At 37.8% G+C, this 19,611-nt stretch overlaps 1 protein-coding gene across 3 annotated transcripts in view; it reads left to right on the top strand.

Annotated features, from left to right (window-relative positions):
* The first annotated feature begins 8,840 nt into the window (after positions 1-8,840).
* Positions 8,841-19,611, top strand: part of Cep112 (centrosomal protein 112) — a 472,932-nt gene continuing 462,161 nt past the window's right edge. For 2 of the 3 annotated variants that reach the window (XM_076869863.1, XM_076869862.1), the window contains exons 1-3: positions 8,841-8,914; positions 9,890-10,034; positions 16,753-16,866. In XM_076869863.1, coding sequence (XP_076725978.1) covers positions 16,761-16,866 — 106 coding nt within the window. In that variant the 5' untranslated portion in view covers positions 8,841-8,914; positions 9,890-10,034; positions 16,753-16,760. Of the gene's footprint in view, positions 8,915-9,889; positions 10,035-16,752; positions 16,867-19,611 lie in introns of those variants that run through there. The other variant, XM_076869864.1, reaches the window with a different exon arrangement.

The following is a 19,611-nucleotide window of genomic DNA, read 5'->3' as shown; positions in this document are numbered from 1 at the left end:
CCTAAATGTCCCCCAAAGGACAGGTGTTAAAGGCTTGGTTGGTGGTTATTGGGAGGTGATGGAAACATCAGGGAGGTGGGTCCTGGTTGGAGGAATTAGATCTTTGGGGGAAAGCCCTTAGAGGGTACTTTGGAACCCTGGCCCCTTCCCCTCTTTTCTGCTCCCCAAGTGCCATGAGCTGAGCAGTTTTGATCTCTCCCAACACGCCTGCCATCATGTTTTGCCTCATCACAGGCCCAGAATGGCCCAAGTGCACATGGACTGAAACTCCTGAAACCATGAGCCAAAATGAAGCTTTCTACAAGTGATCTATCTCATTTTTATCATGGTGAAGGAAAGCTGATGAACACACTTAGCAATGTCGAAAGGACACATTTAACATGAAAATGTCCAAATAGAGCACATGTGCTAAAATGAAGACTATCCAGGCTCTAGAAAGAAATGTGGGAGCCATCAGCATACAGAAAGTTGGTAATTGAGGTCATGAAAGTGGATGATACCACCCAGGATGAGCAGGTAGAAGAAAGAAGACTAAAACACCAGTTTCCATATAATGTGTTTAACAAATAACTGATTTAATGAAATGAATGAATGAATAAAAACACGAGTCGACAAAAAACAACTAAGACTAAACCAAAAAAGCACACAGATGTATTTTTGACGTTTTAGGAGGAAGGGATGTACCCAGCACCTAGAATGTGTCAATAGTTTAAGTGGACTCTGTCAAGCTGTGAGCTTTTACTCATTGAATGCATGCTTTTAATTATAGGAAGAAAGAAAAGAGCCAGATTGTGCCTGGTAATTGGCACATGTGCATCCAAGATCTTCCTACTTCGTGCCCACCCTATTTAGACATTCATGTGCCTTTACTCCAGACGTACCAATCTTTTTCCTCTGAGACTCTGTCAAGCCATTTGTCGCTGCACATGAGTTCCTGTATATATTCTAATCTTGAGCCACATCTTTTTTTTCTTGCACAAAGAGAATGTACACAATTCTTCCCTTGAGGCAGACTTTTCCTTTGCCACTGTTTTCGAGGCCTTCTCCAAAAGAAGCTGTATTGCAGCTGCCTTAGTCTGTTTTGTGCTACCCTAGCAGAATACTAGAGATGGGGTGATTTATGAAGAAACGAAACTTATTTTTCACAGTTCTGGTGACTGGAGAGTCCACGATCAAGGGACTGTGTCTGGGGAGGGCCTTCTTGCTGCATCATAACATGGAAGAAGCCATCACAGGGCAGCAAAGCATGAGGCAGCAAGAGATTGACTCTCAGTCTCTAGCCCTTTTATAATCAGCATTAATGAGGGTGGAGCCCTCCTGAGTTAAACACCTCTCATTAAGGCCCAACACACAGGGATGAAGTTCCCAACACATGCTTTTTGGGGGGACACTTATAGGTTTGCACTTAGGAGGGGCCCTGGTACAACAAGGATGGATGATGAGGAGATTAGACTCTCCTGATCAGGGAACTTCAACTTATTCCCATTCACATGGATTGTCACTGGCACAGCTGATCTTATGACTGAGGTCAGATAGAACAGTTCATGATGTACAGCTGTGGCTTCCTGGTCACATGGTGCCCCAGCATCCAATATTATATTAGAAGTTGTTTTTCCAGTGGCGTCAAATTCTTCAGTGCAGATGTACAATTGTGAATTATTCTATTTCTCTTTTTAACTATGTTATTTTTTGCTTTCTTTATACTGAAGCTGTTACTAGGTCTCTATACATTTAAGATAATTATGTGAATGTTTCCCTCTTAATTTTTGGTAGGTTTTAAAAATTGATATATTTTGTAAATAATAATATATAAGCAAAATACATATTTTTGTGACTTACATTAACTTGACAGTGCTTTCTGCAGAAGCCACAGAAAATGTCGCTACCTACCTTTCTACACGTGAGGAGTCCTGGCATCCAGCTAAGAACATGGTCTTCAGAATCAGGAAGATGTGAGTTTGAATCCTGACTCCATTCTTGTAAACTTCTTGACTTATCTGAGTACATTTTCTCATTTGTGAGATGATGAAATGATTTCTAAGTGTCAGGGTTCTTAGGGAGAATTAAGATAAAATGCTTGGCAAGGTGAAAAGTAGACACAATAAATAGTGGACATTGTTCTATTTTAACAGTAGCTAGCATTGATTGAGAATTTCTTATGCACCAAGCATGTGGCAAGCAATTTACATAAATTAATCCATTAAAACTAAAAAATATTTATATGCAAGTGAGGTGGGTGTTACCATAACCTTTCTAACTTTATTGACCTCCCTTCTCCAGAGTTACTATCTTTAGTTTCTTCTACATTTTCTCATGCCATGTTGATCATCAGCCTCTATTAGAATTTGCACTGATCTTATAAATTATACAGACTTTCTGTGGGGAATTTTCGGATATAGCATCTTTACAATCCCAACACTAGGTTCTCAACAGGAAGGGAAGGTAGATGGGCTTGTCTACCCTCAGCAAGTCCCCCAGAATAATGATCCAGCTTTCCTTTTAGTGAAAAAGAATAACTTTAGGTTCTTTCATACCTCAGCTTACCTATTATCAATTGCATTCATTTCTTTTCTTTTTTGGGGAGTGAACTTACAGGCCCTCAACCACTGAGCCATGTCTCCAGTCCTATTTTGTATTTTTCATTTAGAGACAGGGTCTCACTGAGTTGCTTAGCACCTTGCCAATGCTGAGGCTGGCTTTGAACTTGTGATCCTAATGCTTCAGCCTTTTGAGCTGCGGGAAGCCATCCGTGAGTTACTTGAGAATCTTCTCTCCATATGGTAGCCAGGGAGATTTAGGTTGGCATTGTGAATTATCTGAATTATCCATGGCTCTCCCTCAGCAATAGATAGCCCAATGCACGTGACCTTTATCTTCACTCTACTAGGAAAATGCCTCCCAGTAGCTCCGGAGGTGGGCATAACCCATTGGGAACTGGACAACCCACCTACCTTTAACCTTTTTTGGTGAAGAACATTCTATGGAAGGCCTTTGATGTTTCCGAATATAAATAAAGCAGAAGCAGGCTCCATTTGGCCAGAGTCTAGAAGTTTGATCCATCCTGATCGGTTTGGCTGTCCTGCCCCTGCTTTTGAAACTATTTTTTTGTGTACTGTGGTTTGTTCGCTGTTCTATTTTTTCTTAGCTTTTATTTCTCAGCCCATTCCACCGAGGGTAACCCCATTTCCACCACCGCATGGGGTGTGAGCAAGACTGAGCCACTGGGATTATAGGCCTGTGCCACCGCTCCCTGTCTCAGTTGCAGTCATTTCTAATCAGGATTATAAGCAGAATCTCCTTTGAGTGTATACTATCTAGTCTCCTGGATGAAACTTAGTGACTTTTGCCTCCAGATGTTCATGCTTCTATGTAGCCTCCCACATTGAATAGTGCTCTTGTGAAATCAAATGAGCTACTACCTAAATGATCGGGAGTCACTTCCAAGTCATGACAGACATTGGCTCTGTGTATGTGAGAGTGTATGTATGGGCTGTTGTGCAAGTGTGTGACAATGTTTGGCCTTTATGTGTGTTTAAATGCATGTGTGTTGTACATGGTATTCATGTGTATGTGAGTCTGTAAGTGGTTTGAATGTTCTCTGTATGCATGTGATCATGTACCTGTGTGCCTGTGTGTGCGAATATGTATGTTTATGTGTGTGTATATGGGATGGTTAGTTCTTTGTGTGTTATTGCTGCCTCCTAGTGGCATTTCTTGCATTTCAAAGTGCTCACAAAGGAGTTTGGAAATAAGATTAATATCAAAGTCTCCTTGTGTTTGGGACTGGGCAATTTTTTTCATATACAATATTTGGTCTCTGTTAATTCAGTCTTCCTGATTGTCTCATAAGGAAGATAAAGGCATTGAAGCTCAAAGAAGTTATGTAAATTGGGATATCCATACCACAAAGCTAATAAGTGATGGAATCTGACATTCAAACTTCAGAACTGTGGCTTTTGTACCATTCTTACGCTGCCACTTAAGCTAGTATGACTCTTCCCAGTGGCTTCTTGGAAATAATTGCACTCTAAAGTTGGAATTTTACAGCCTCGTGCTGTAATAGGTTGGTTAGGGAAGATTATTGCATAGATAAGACTGGGACATGCTGTAGTTACTGACTGCTGGTTTGAATGGACTCTGGCTAGAGCAATGTGTGTATTGTTGAAGGCGAGGGAAGAAAAAGAGTTTATCTCTGTTAATAGACTTTAGCATAAATTGCCCTGAGAAGGTCGGATAAACAGCAGAAGTAGGGATGGAATTTTCTGCATGAGGAAAGAATTCTGAATCACTGTGCTGAAGGCAGGGATTCTTTTACTAGGGAAGAAAAGGAATTATGTCTCTTAGTTATTGTTTTTTACACTCATTATGTTGTATCTATTTATGCTATAATTTATACTTTTGTGGTCTGTAAATGGAATGTTCTGAATCATTTGCTACCCAATTTAAGGAACTTACTGGTTATGGGATTATTCAATGTTTCTCTCTAATGAGTTCACAGCATAAGAATACAGTAACAACTTTTGGTATTTACAAATTGCTTTTCATCAAGATAGCTAAGTCATTCATGCATTTCATTCTAGTTATACAGAATATCTTAATAATGTAAAATGGTGAGTCACCGACTGAAATTTGATTATTTAGATGATCAGTTTTATACACAATTACTGTGTACGGAGCCATTGCTCATTTTGAAATGACAAATTTAAAGATATGGAAGATGTAGATATCTGCACATCTCTCCTGTCTCAAATTCCTTAAAATGGTAAAAGGGCAAAAGAGACAATCTTACAGAAGAATAAAAATAAAACACTAATAAAATATTACAAAATTTTTAATTAAAAAGGATGCCATTTTTGACTGTTTTAGGATTTTTTATTGGTTTTATTTTTTAAATACATGACAGCAGAATGCATGACAATTCTTATTACACACACATATAGAGCAATTTTTCATACTTCTATTTGTATATAAAGTATATTTACACCAATTCATGTCTTCATACATGTACTTTGGATAATGATGTCCATCACATTCTACCATCCTTGCTAATCCCCTGCCTCCTCCCTTTCCCTTCCCACCCCTCTTCCCTATCTAGAATTCATCTATTCCTCCCATGCTCCCCCTCCTTACCCCACTATGAGTCAGTCTCCTTATATCAGAGAAAACATTCTGCATTTGTTTTTTGGGGGATTGGCTAACTTCACTTAGCATTATCTTCTCCAACTCCATGCCATGATTTTATTCTCTTTTATTGCTGTGTAAAATTCCATTGTGTTTATATGCCACATTTTTTTTAACCCATTCTTTCACTGAAGGGCATTTAGGCTCCACAGTTTAGCTATTGTGAATTGTGCTGCTGTAAACATTGATGTGGCGGCATCCCTGAAGTATGCTGTTTTTAAGTTCTTTGGGTATAGTCCGAGGAGAGGGATAGCTGGGTCAAATGGTGGTTCCATTCCCAGATTTCTAAGGAATTTCCATACTGCTTTCCATATTGGCTGCACCAATTTGCAGTCCCACCAGCAATGTATGAGTGTACCTTTTCCCCCACATCCTTGGCAACACTTATTATTGTTTGTCTTCATAATAGTGGCCATTCTGATTGGAGTGAGATGATATCTTAGAGTAGTTTTGATTTGCATTTCTCTAATTGCTAGAGATGATGAACATTTTTTCCCCATATATTTGTTGGTTGATTGAGTATCCTCTTCTGAGAAGTATCTGTTCATGTCCTTGGAGATGCTATTTTTTAAATACTTATTTTTTTTAGTTGTAGTTGGACACAATACCTTTATTTTATTTATTTATTTTTTTGTGGTGCTGAGGATCTAACCCAGGGAGGATCGAACACGTGCTAGGCAGGTGCTCTAACTATGAGCCACAATCCCAGCCCCAAGGGATGCCATTTTTAAAGATATTGTTAGAACAGATCCAAAAAATTGTTAATATGAGTCAGTCATTCTTATGGACTGTTAAGTAGGATTACAGATTTGCAAAAATGCCTCTAGAAGGCCAATTGGCCGAACAGGTTAAAAACCTTAATGACATTTTATGTCCATAGAAATCTCTTGTATGGAGATAGATGAAATTTCAACAATGATGTATAAGTCAAAGGCATTTATTGCAGCATTATTTACAAGAGTAAATTTTAGTAACTACAGGAGAATAATTAAGCAAATGACATTATATCCAAATGATAGAATAATAATTCAACATTAAAAATGGTGATATATATATATATGATTTAATTAAATATATGAAAATGTTAATAGTGGTTATTCTTTTTCAAATTTTTTTTAGTTGTGGATGGACACAATACCTTTATTTTTATTTATTTTTATGTGATGCTGAGTATTGAACCCAGTGCTTCACACATAATAGGCGAGTGCTCTGCCGCTGAGCTACAACCCCAGCCTAAATGGTTATTCTTTAATGGTAGGATTATACATAACTTTTATTTTCATCTTTAAGTCTTTCAATATTTTCCAATTTCCCTACTTGGTATTTACAAATTACTTTCCTTCAAGATAACCAAGTCTTTCATGCATTTCTTTCTAATGATACAGAATATCTTAATAATGTAAAATGGTGAATCACTAAAATTTGACTATTTAGATGAAAACTTTTGCAATCTGAAAAAAATATGCTATTTAAATCTCAGTCTAGGAAGAAAAATTTCATTTCTTCTTACAGTTAACTCTTGATTATTCTTAATAACGAATGGAAAAAATTGATAATCTACTATGGTGATTCAAAGTCACTAACATCTGTTCTTGTGTCTTGCACTTCTTAATGTATTTATTACTTAAAATCATTCAAATTACCAGATAAGTTCACAAGGAAGTTTTTGAAACCTTGACTCCCAAGTTTTTTAGAGGAGAAAAATATGGTGAATGTCTTAATTTTGTATCTACACCAATATATTTGAAATATAGTCATTTTTGAGAAGTTTGAGGATAGATGTAAAGGAAGTAAAATTTTTTTACTCATTCCCTCTGAGATGAACTTGACCTGTTACATTTTTTCCTTTGATCCTCCTTTAAAAAAAACTTCAATTTTCCTTTTTATATTCATTTAGACACCATTTATCAAATTCTTTTCATGTTCTTTCAGTAATCTGGTTATGCATTTTTATTTTCTAATGGATAAAAGATTATGTATTGTGTTCAAGAGGATGTTTTAAAATGGGTATATATTGTGAAATGGTTAATTCAAGCTAATTAATACATTCATTACTTGATGTACTTAATCAATTTTGTGATGAAAACACTCCAAAAACTACTGAATTAAGAGTATTCAAGAATACAATACTTGCTATTATCTATATTACCATATGGAACTCTTGAACTTATTCCTCCTATGTAACTGAAATTTTAATCCTTTGTATCCAATTTTGTAAGTCTTCCCTACCCCTTATGTATTTTGAATGTCTTCAATGATAGGTCACATTCCTGCAACTCCCTACTTGGTGTCACATCCTTGATTCTCAGTGAAAATGATCTGGATTATGGATCATTCCTTAGCTATAAACGTGTTCAATACACTTTTGCAAAATAAGTCTTAAGAGCATTTTGTAATATTCTTTCCCTTAGATTTATCTCTGAAACAATAAAGGACTGTTGGTGTTTATTTCCAGTGAGATAGTTTTGAAAAGCACTTTGAAAAGAATATGACTTCCTTCTGGAAGCTTGAAAGTAACTAGTTACGAATGAATGAACCTTCTATTTTCTTTATGGAAAATTGAAAAGATGCTTCAAGCTGTGTTTAATGTTAAGTTTGGCACATATTGAATGCATTGCAAAGATTCTGCAGAAGGAATCCTGTTGTGAAATTAGATGAAAAACAGTGGTAAACCGGATTTCTTTTAAGTGAGTGTTTTTACAATTTAAATTTTGCTTCTGTCTGGTATTTTAAAATATACGTTTAGTTCACAGCTTCTAGGAATGTAAGAGACCAAAGAACACCACAATGTAGCAAAGCAAACATGGATATTGCCTTGAGGTGGATGAGACTTCCTGGGAAGAGAAAAAACTACATTTCCCACTTGATGTTACTGTTTTCCACGGAATTGGTAAACATAAATCATTTTTATTTATTTTTCCCAGATCTTCAGAATTCGGAGTCAGATTTTTTCAGACTTATAATAGAAAAAAAAAAAAAAAAGACATTGCTCATTTTTCTGTATAATCCATCACCCTCATACATATACGGGTTGTAAGATATCAGGGACAAATTCTCACATCTTTCCACCCATCTAACTGTGACCTGTGTCCAAATAATGGACACACACCCTTCCGTGAACATTCTCCAGCAATCCTTTTTTTCTTTGTCCTTTACTTGTTTTGTTTTTTTTCTCTTCGACCCTTCAGGGGCTCACAAGCTACTCTGTGAGTAGGATGCTCTAGGGCAGCAGAGTGCAAGACAACAGCCTAATTGTCTTGGAAGAATCGGCCTGGGACTGCTGAAGAGCTGCCAGTGTAGAAAGCGAGCCTGACCACGGCGCGGTGGGCTGGAGCGTCGCCACGGCAACAGCGTTATGCGTACGCCGCCGCCGGGAGGACCGGGAAATGCGGAGTCGGAAGTCTCCGCCCCCCATCCGCTTGGGAAGGTGACTACCGCCTGAGCGTCGTCATGACAACTGCGCCGCGCGCCGGCAGCCGCCGGAGGGCGCGGAAACCCTCTCCTGAGGCCTGGGGGACGGTAGTGGACGCAACCCGGAGCGTCGCCACGGCAACGGCGCCAGAGAGCCGGCCGCAGCCCGAGGGGTGGGGCAGGGGGCGGGGAAAGGCGAGCCCGGTAGTCCCCGCCCCCGGCCTGCTGGGCGGCGGCGACCCAGCGGCCCGCAAGGATTTGAAACCGTTTGGTGGTGGCGGCGGCGGCGGCCGAACGGAGGGCTTCCTTGTAGGGGCTCCAGGTTCTCGTTTTTCCGCATTTCCTCCCTCCCACCCCTCCTCCCAGGTTCTCAGTGGAATTTTGCGCGGGTTGGCGGCCGCCCCTCCTGTTGCGGGCTCGTGCGGGGCGGGGCGGGGCGTCGCCCGCAGGCCCGGGCCAGTTCTCCAGGCCTGGGGGGCGCGCGCCCCCCGTGTCGCCTGCAGAGTGAAGTCCCGAATGGTAAAGTTATGAGTAAAGTTTGATCAGACAGGCGAGGGTGGGGGTGGGGGTCTGGTCTGCAAGACGAGGTCCAGAAATCTGCCCCCGGGGCTTGCGGCTGTGGAGAGAAAGCCCTGTTCTGGGACAAGGTAGGAGCGGGGCCGCGCAGGCCGCCCGTCCCCGGTGCCCGCGCTGGCCAAGGAAGGACTGCGGGGAGCCCGACTGTAGAGTTGGGGAAGCCCTGTCAGAGCAGAGCCGGTGTGCGCTGGGTTTGGGCAGCACCAGGTGCGCTTGGCTTGTACAAACAATCCTAATAAACATCCCGCTTGAAAGGCCCTATTCCCAGCGTCAGGGCCTTAGGAAGACGTGCAGGGTTCCTGAGTTTTAGGTGTTCAAGAGGACAGAAGTAATCATGAACAACTTTTATTCAGATCCTTGCGCGCATCTTTGTTATTTGTCCTCACTATTTAAAGATGAGTGAAAGAAAAGGCAAATGAAATGCCATCAGCCTCTCTTCAGTCTCCACCCAAGAGGAGGGCAGGGCAATTTTGTACAGTGTTCTGGTCCAGCTGACTTCCGGTGGAGAAGGGGTCAGCTACTTCACCAGGCTAAGCCTCCACTTCCTAATCAGGGTGAAGTGGCTTATGGAAGTAATGCCATCTGGCAGGGTGCTCAGTATACATTGAAATAAGTTTCTTTCTTTCTTTCTTTCTCTCTCTTTCTCTTTCTCTCTCTCTCTCTCTTTCTCTCTCTCTTTCTTTCTCTCTCTCTCTCTCTCTCTCTCTTTTTTTTTTTGCAGTGCTGGGGATCGAAGAAGCCAGGGCTTCATGGATGCTAGGCAAGCACTCTACCACTGAGCCACACCCCCAGCCCTAGGATACCTTTCCAAAGTGCTCAGAAGCACCTGGCACAGTCAGGGAAGGCGCCTGTCAAAACATCCAAATGTAAGCAAGATAAACGTGCACCTGTATAACTTTTTGATTTACTGACAAGTTGTCTTTTGAAGTATGTTTAAAATATGATTTGATGGAACATAATGGATTTTACACAACTTTCAGAAACATGTTAGGCAACAGGCATGATATGTGGGAAGCGTATTCTTGACTTAGCAATTGTGGCTTTTTCCCAAGGTCTTTTCACGTTTGTGACTTGCTTATGTATTGCTGACTCCTATGGCAGCTAAGCACCTTGAGAAGGCCTTATCCCATTTTGTGGCTGTCCACAAAGAAACAGTTTAACAAAAGACATGAACCAAATACAGATTATAGATAGAAGCAAAAACCATCCATTTTTTTTTGCTTTTGAAGTAATTTATATGACTAGTAGTCACACAACAATTTATATCACTTAGAAAAGACACTCTAAGTACTTTAAGCCTAAACCAAAGATGTGGCTTCACTTATTTTTCAGTTTTAATAATTTGAATCTAATCTGATAAATATAAAACTTCTTGATTAGCTGGATATATTCTTTGAAGTTTTGAAATGTTAATTTTTTTTTCTTTTTAAATTTGTTGGAGAATGAATAAGGGTTAAGAAGAAGCAGAGTTTTAGTCCTTACTAAACATCACTGACTTTATCTTTTTAAAAAATTTGTGCTATAGTATTGCATGTCATTATAGATTGCCTTTCTGCTTTTCAGATTTTATTAATTTGAGAGAAAGTTGACTTATTTGTAAGTGGCCAAATGGTGAGATACAATAGATCTGAAATTAAAATTTTAGAATTTCAAACTGAGTTTTGGGCTTGTTTTATGATTTTGGTTCGTCACTTAACTGTTGCCTTGTAGTTTTCTCTAGCATTGAACACTAACATTTCCTGCTGGTATCAAAGGATTAGTTAAGAATTAGTGATTATGAGGGATCTTTTTACCTTTGCCATAGTTGATGATGCTCTTAGGACAAGATATTGAGCCTGGAAGTTCATGAAGGCCAAAGCTGTGCTTAAAATTCTTGGCTTATGAGTTTCCATTGGTTTATCTGTTTGAATAGCTGCTTTTCAATATTATGATCTAACATCAATCAGTGGTATCATAGCCTGTTTTAACAAGTACATAACTTATGGAATATATTATAGAAATGTAAGATGAAACCAACAACCATGCACTCACATGCACACACACAGCCTCCAAACCAATCAACTAATCCGAAAATGCATTTAAATCAAATTTATTTATTTATTTTTGCACTACTGGGGATAGAACCAGGGCCTTGCATACATTCTAAGCAAGTACTCTACCATTGAGCTGCATCACCAGTTTTAAATAAAATTTATTTTAACCAAGTCTTCAATTTGGAAGTATTATTATTTTACCATAATTCAGAAGGTATGATGACCAGTTTTAATAAATTATGAGCATATAGTATTCCTATTTTGGAAGACCTGTTTGGTATTCAGAACAGAAACATTAAAAAACAATTAGTCATGGCTGAGTACAGTGCGCATGCCTGTAATCCCAGTTGCTTGGGAGGCTGAGGCAGGACAATTGCAAGTTCAAAGCCAACCTCAGCAATTTAGCAAGGCCCTCAGCTAGACCCTGTCTCTAAATAAAATTTTAAAAAAGGCTAGGGGTGTGGCTTGGTGTTACACACCTCTGGGTTCAATCCCAAGTACCAAGAAGAAGAAGAACAACAACAAATTAGTCATGAAAAAGTGGAACACTAGTCTACTTGGTTAGTGTTTATTTAGCAGTTGTTTATTTAGCTTGTAAAATGTATCAGACAATATTCTAGGTACCTACTTAAATGTGTAAATTGTGATCCCTGCTCTCCAGGAGCAAATCATAGATGATGGAAGATAATGTAAATAATATACAAATGCAAGTCAGTGGTACGTAGGGCTTTGTGAATAATGGCAGTGAGAATAGAAAAGCTGGCAGATTTGAGACAGAGTATTTGTTGATGTATCAGTTTATGTGAGTTTAGAGAATGGGAACACTGGAACTTCTGTTCTAGGAGATGACATACAGGATGATGCCATCAAGGAGAGTATAGCATAGGTAGAATAGATGTATGGGGAAATCATGAAAAATTTTCTTTGGGAGGCTGTCGTAAATGGGAATCTGGAGTTGCAGAGAGAAAATGGAGTTTAAATGAAATTTAAGAGTGAATTATATGAGAAGTTACTTGAGTTACAGTAACTGAGTGTGATAGCCTACAGAGAGTGTGCAAGTCAGATCAAAAGGAGGCTAAAGAGAGAGTGGAAGAATACAGATTTAATGTTAGGTAGAAAAGCAAGAGCCATTAAGAGAAGGGGAAGGAATGATCTGAGAGGCAGCAGGGGACCCAGGAGTGAAAGGAACTGCTGAGTTTCTAGGAGTAGTGAGTCCTAAGAAGTACACTATGGTGTGGAGATGTCAAACAGGGTGCAAATTGAAGCTAACCCTTTGGATTTGTGAACTAGTGGATAATTAGTGAACTTTGAAAGATTTTCCATTGCAGGATAGAGCTGGGAGTTGATAAGAAAGAAAGAAGCAGACTGTTGAGTGGAAGATTAGAATGAGGATTATCATGGGAGGGGAAGGAGTCAGAGAATGTAAACTTGAGAAGAAGTAATTGATAATTGATAAATGACAGGAAGAACTATGGACCTTAGAAGTAGAGTTGTTGCTTTTTTCTGATACAATAGCAAAGGAGGTAAGAATGTCTTTTCTAAGAAGTAATTTGGGAGATGTTAGGAATACCATTTTACTAGGGCGTTACCATTCATTATTTTTTCCATGAATCAGGAAGTAAGATTTTTAAAAATTGAGAATAAGGTGAGTTTGGAGTTGTTTAATGGGCATTAAGATATCTGGTAAAAGTTTTAAAGTGCTTTGTGGAGTAAGAAATATTAAGACTCCTTAGGGTTCAGGTGGCATCAGAAGCTATCTGACTCCAAGGCAGTACCATCTTTTTCTTACAGCCCTTTAGGTAGAGAACAAAGTGGGGCATTGAGGGAACTGTAGTCTTTCTCAGTAGAAAGAAAAAATCTAGTGGAATAAGAGAGAGCTTAAGAGGCTAAAGGGCTGTTATTAGCTGGAGGGGTTTCTTTGCAAGACAGTGATGAGAATAGGGAGTGTGTTATAGTAAGATGGTTGGAGCCTCCAAAAAAAGGAATTTGGGGGTTGAAACTGGAAGAATAGTAGTTGGGAAGTGGCAGCATGGTTGTTGATCAGTGTTTTCTTTCCTGAGCAAGGTTGGATGGATGGAAAAAAGACTTCAGAGAATTCTTGTGTGCGCTTAAGAAAGACTTGTACACTCTCATAGCTATGAGGGAATAAAGTCAACTAGTGAAAGCTAAGGTTTACTTAGAGAAATAGGATAGAGAGAAGCTTCTGGAAGACGTTATTGATAATAAAATGGCAGATGCTGAGGAAAATACTAGAAGCTGGTTTAGCAGAGAGAGGGCAATTGTAGAACAACGTAGCTTATGAGACATATCAGAACTTTACCCCAAATATTTAATTTGTAAACCGAATTATATAAATATCACACAAAGGTAGTCCACATCCCTACCAAGACATTTCACATTTTAAAAGAACATTTAGAATATGGATATATTTTTAACCTAAATAAGTTTTGTCAAAACCTGTATTTCTGATTTTTGGGGATTTAGTCTTTTAACATTTAGTAGGATTTTTTTTTCCTTTTTGCTAACTGGAAGAAATGTGAACACTAGTATTTTTTAAAGGATATTACAAAGGTTTTAAATTACAGCAGATTAACTTTTTTTTTTTTTTTGCTATGCAGCTGAGTGAATTTTTATATTTATGCATTGGTAGATTCTGAGGCCTCCTCTTTAGAGAGGGTACAGAACAATTCAATATCACATACAGTTTCCTTGTGCCATTTTTTTGAATACATACTCTCTTCTACTGCTAACTCTACTGACCATTGATCTGTTCTCTATGCTGAAATTTTTTGCCTTTTCTAGAGTGTCATATAAATGGAGGTAATCTTTCAAGAATGGCTTCTTGCCCTTAGCATAAAACATTTGTAGTGTATCCATATTGGTGTGTGTATCAGTAGTCATTCCTTTTTGTTGTTTAGTACTAATTATTGTGTGCATATACCACAATTTATTTCATTCCCAGTCAAGGGAAATTTGGGCTGTTTCTGGTATTTAGTGATTCCAAACAAACAAAAAATTGCTGTAAGCTTTACATTTGCATTTTTTTGGGGGAATATACATTTTTAATTTCACTTAAGTAAATACTTGAGACTGGGATTTTTGGGTTATATGGTGAGTGTATGTTTAACTTTGTAAGAAAATGCCAAACTGTTTTCCAGAGTGTCAGTATCATTTTGCATTCCTACCAGCAGTGCAGGAGCGTTTCTCTTGTTCTCTTGCACTTAGTATTGTTGGCATTCTAAATTTTAGTTGTCCTAATGTGTTTGTAGTGGTATTTCATTATGGGCTTTTTTGGGGGTGGGGTGGGGTACCAGAGATTGAACTCAGGGATACTTAACCACTGAGGCCCATCATCAGCCCTTTTTATTTATTCATTTCTTTATTTTGAGACAGGGTCTCACTGAGTTGCTTAGGGCTTTACTAAGTTGCTGAAGCTGTCTTTGAACTTGTGATCCTCCTGCCTCAACGTCCTGAATTGCTGGGATTACTGGCATGTGCCACTGCGCCTGGCTTTCTTAAGGGTTTTAATTTTCATTTTCCTAGTGATTAATGATGTTGGGCATCTTTTTGCATGCTTACTTGCCATTATTTGTATTTCTTTTTTGGTAAAGGGATTGATTTAATTTTACTTTTGCTGGGAATTGATCCAAGGGCTTTGCTCATGCTAGGTAAGTGCTATCCCCTGAGCTACACCCCCAGCTCCTAGAGATTGATTTATAAAAAATATGGTTATTTTTATTTGACACATAGTAATTGTACATACTTATGGGATATGATGTGATATTTCAAAACATGCAAATGATGTATAATGATCAAGTCAGGGTAATTGGCGTATTCATCACCTCAGATATTTATCATTTTTTTGTGTGTGTTGGAAACATTCAAAATCATCTCCAGTAGCTATTTTGAAACATATAGTTATTTGCTGACCAGGCATTAATATTTTTGTAGATTATTTTTATTGAGTTAAAGTTTGAGATTTCTTTTCTATATGTGTGAATGTATATAAATGTGTATAAGTGTGTGTATGTATATGTTTATATATATAAATACATATAAATATGTATAAAAGTGTGCATATAAATGTGTACATATGTATGTGTGTATTTTTTTCAGTGATGGGAATAGGCCTTGTATATGCTAAGCAAGTCTTCACCACTGAGCTATATTCCCAACCCTATGTATTCTTTTTTTTTTTTTTAAATTTTTTTAGATGTTGATGGACCTTTATTTTATTCATTTATTTATATGCAGTCCTGAGAATCAAACCCAGTGCCTCAACATGCTAGGCAAGGGCTTTACCACTGAGCCATAACCCCAGCCCCTATATATTCTTTTTAAAAAATATTCTTTATATTTAAAAATATACTACATATTTATATTTATATATATTTTATATATTCATATACCTTATATACTTATAGATCTTATATTGAAAAAAATTTTTTTTAGTTGTAGATGGACACAATACTTTTATTTTATTTATTTATTTATTTATTTTTATGTGATGCTGAGGATTGATTCCAGTGCCTCAAACGAGCTAGGTAAGTGCTCTATCACTGAGCCACAACCCCAGCTCCCCAACTGTATGTATTCTTTTTTAAAAAATAGTTATTTATTTTTTAGTTGTAGTTGGACACAATACCTTTATTTTATTTATTTATTTATATGTGTTGCTGAGGATTGAACCCAGGGCTGCGCATGTGGTAGGTGAACATTCTACCGTTGAGCCACAACCTCAGCCCCTCTTTTTTTAAAAAATTGTTTTTAGTTATACATGGGCACAATCTTTATTTTGTTTATATATATTTTTTTGTGGTGCTGAGGAGTGAACATAGTTTCTCACATGTTTGAGGCATACGCTCTGCCACTGAGCCACAGTCCCAGCCCCCTACATATTCTTGATATGAGTTCTTTGTGAGATGTAAAGTTTGCAGATATTTTCTGTGGTTTATTTCCTAATTCTTCATGACCAAAGTCATGAGAATTTGTTTTTCCTATTTTCTTCTAAGAGTTTTATAGATTTACGTTTTATACTTAGGCCCACAATTTGTTTGGAGTTAATTTTTCTATATAATATAGATTTAGGTTTGAGGTGTAATTTTTATTTGCATGTGGATATCCAGTTGTTACAGTATTATTTGTTATAAAAACTGTAATTTCTTCTTTGTTGAAAATCAGTTGTTCATGTTTGTGTTAGTCCATTTTGGAGACCCTCTGGTCTATTTCCTTGATCTATGTGTTTGTTCTTTCACCAATACTACATTGTCTTGACTACTGTAGATTTATAGTCTATCTGAAAAATCAAGTAGTATGAGTCCTCCAACTTTTTTTTTTTCAGAATTGTTTTGTTTTCTCTAGTTTCTTTACATTTACATATAAATTTTAGAATCTGCTTGTCTGTATCTACAAAGAATGCTGCTGGATTTTGATTTGAATTGCATTAAATCTGGAGGTAATTTTGGGGAGAATTGTTATTTAATTCATAAGTTTTCTTTTATCTTCTTCAGAGTTTTTGGCTTACAGATCCTTATTTTTAAATCTTCTACAGATCAGACTATGGAAATGGAAAGTGAAGAAGAAAAATGGGAGAAGCTGGATGCAGAATTTGATCACTTTGTGGTAGATATGAAGCCCTTTGTTCTAAAATTACTCCATAGGTCAGGTAAGACTGTGTTTGAAAACTAGATTTTTTTTTTTTTTTGGTACCAGGGAATCAAACCAGGGGCACTTAATCACTAAGCCGTACTCCCAGCCCTTTTTATGTTTTATTTAGAAACAGGATCTCATGAGTTGCTTGGCTAAGTTGCTGAGGCTGGCTTTGAACTCGAAGTCTTCCTGCTTAAGCTTCAGGAACCGCTGGATTACAGGCATGCGTCACTGCACCCAGTGAAACTAGATTTTTAAGATTAATTTTTTTCTTTTTATTTAATTAAACCAGTGAGCTGTCAAAATGGATAGCTGAAATATTTTAGTAATAATTTTTGTCATTGTTAGGTTATTTACTTTGAACTATTCATGGGTAAATAAAAATTTAGTGACTGTGTTCTTTAAGCTGTGAAAAGATCTTATTGTGATACCACTTTTTACATGTCATGAAGAACACTGATCTTTAAAGTTAGCCACAACTGTGTTTACCTCCTTCTGTGAAAGTGCCTTCTATTTTAGGAACCTATTATTCACTTATTCTCTGATCCTTTTGTCTATCAGAGCAGAAGAGAATCCATTGGTCTTTTATGATTATGATTGTTTGAATAAAATCAGGTGTGAGTGAGTTTTTGTTGCTATTTTGTCTTCATTTCCCAATCTGTTATTTTTTTATTTTGGAATGAGGGCCTTTTTCTCAAGTTATAGAATTTTCTGATGTTTTAAGGCATCAGAGAGCAATTGGAGTGAATTTGGGGGACTTAGGAGATTCTTTCAGTTGTAGTAGGTATAAGGTTGGATGTGAAGGTGAACCTGATTCGGTAGCTGTTGAGTAGAGGGTTTAGAGTGGGGCCAAGAAACTATGGCCTTTACTCTTTCCAAGTTCCCTTTTTCCTGAGGTGTCTGAGTGAACTCTATATTCAAAGTGAGGAAATTATTCAGTATTAGATATTTATTTCAGGGGCTGCACTGGGAGAAGGGAGTGTGACATGAATTGTGCACTCTGTGCCTACTCACTTCCAAAGCCTGCAGCCTTTCCTAGTCCAGGGCAGCTTGGCACAACTTTCCCTTGAATCATCTTACTGTATCACTCCTTTCTTGCCTTGCTGGATCTTAACTTTTTCTTTCTTTCTTTGCTATTTTTTTTCTGGTTATTGTTGTTGATGGATCTTTATTTAATTAATTAATTTATTTATATGTGGTGCTGAGAATCGAACCCAATGCCTCACAAATGCTAGGCAACTACTCTACCACTGAGCCACAACCCCAGCCCCTCCTTTTGGTCTTTTTGTTTTTGATTTGCTAATTAGGAAAAATTTGTAGCAAAATTTCTCACTACAAATATATTTCAAGTCAAACCACCCTCTTATCTTTGAAAAATGGATTAAAGCAGGGCACGGTGGCGTGTGCCTATAACCCCAGTGACTTGGGAGGCTGAATTAGGAGGATCAAAAGTTCAAGGCCAGCCTTAAAAACTTTAATGAGACCCTGTCTCAAACTAAAAAAAAATTAAAAAGGGCTGGGAATGTGGCTCAGTGGTTAAGTGCCCTTGGGTTCAATCCTTGGCCAAAAAATAAAACAGAAGGATTTCAGATACATAGAGTTGATTACTTATAATCTTTGGTTTATGACACATTGTCACTATTGGAACATTCATTGTTCTCCTTAATTAATTAATTATTTGGTACTAGGGATTGAACCCAGAGACACTTATCCACTGAGCCACGTCCCTATCTCTTTTCACTTTTTATTTTTAGACAGGGTCTCACTAAATTGCTTAGGGCTTCACTAACTTGCTGAGGATGGCTTTGAACTTGGAATCCTCTTCCCTCAGACTCCCGAGCTGCTGGGACTGTGCTTGGATATTTAATTAATGTGTAATAAGTATGTGGGAACTCATCTCAGTCAAGAACTAGAAATTCATGACAGCTTACTTTTTCTTGTAGCTAAAGTCTATTTTTTTATTTTTATTTTTTTAGCTGCAGATGGACACAATACTTTTTTTTTTTAATTTATTTTTATGTGGTGCTGAGGATCAAACCATTGCCTCACATGTGCTAGGCAAGTGCTCTACCACCGAGCCACAACCCCAGCCCCCATAGCTTTCATTTCTTTTTTTTTAAATTTTAATATTTATTTATTTATTTTTAGTTTTTCAGCGGACACAACATCTTTGTGTTTGTATGTGGTGCTGAGGATCGAACCCGGGCCGCACGCATGCCAGGCGAGCGCCCTACTGCTTGAGCCACATCCCCAGCCCCATAGCTTTCATTTCTATAGTGAGATTTGTAAAGTGATAACTTTAGTGATTTTTTTATAGGTAAAACAATAAATGAATATGACCTTTATAAACTCAGATTAGAGCAGACTTTATGATTTGTGTTAAATATATAGTCCTCAAATTATAGTAAACAGATAAATGTTAATATCAGAGTAGTTTTTATGAGACTTAAAACAATCTGATATCATGGCAAGATAGTATGTATAGTCAGTGGATCATTTATCACATTTTAACTAAACTGTGCTATATTTTTAGGTAAATTTTTCTTTTCTTTTCGGTACTAGGAATTGAACTCAGGGGCCCTCAACCACTGAGCCACATTGCCAGCCCTATTTTGTATTTTATTTGGAGACAGGGTCTCATTTGAGTTGCTTAGCACCTCGCTTTTGCTGAAGCTGGCTCTGAACTCTCAATCCTTGTGCTTCAGCCTCCTGAACTGCTGGGATTACAGGCATATGCCACCATGCCCAGCTAGATAGTTTT

Source organism: Callospermophilus lateralis, chromosome 11, assembly GCF_048772815.1.
Source record: "Callospermophilus lateralis isolate mCalLat2 chromosome 11, mCalLat2.hap1, whole genome shotgun sequence".
Taxonomy (NCBI): Eukaryota; Metazoa; Chordata; class Mammalia; order Rodentia; family Sciuridae; genus Callospermophilus; species Callospermophilus lateralis.
The sequence above is the reverse complement of the archived record's forward strand: the minus strand, read 5'-3'. Positions and strand labels throughout refer to the sequence as shown.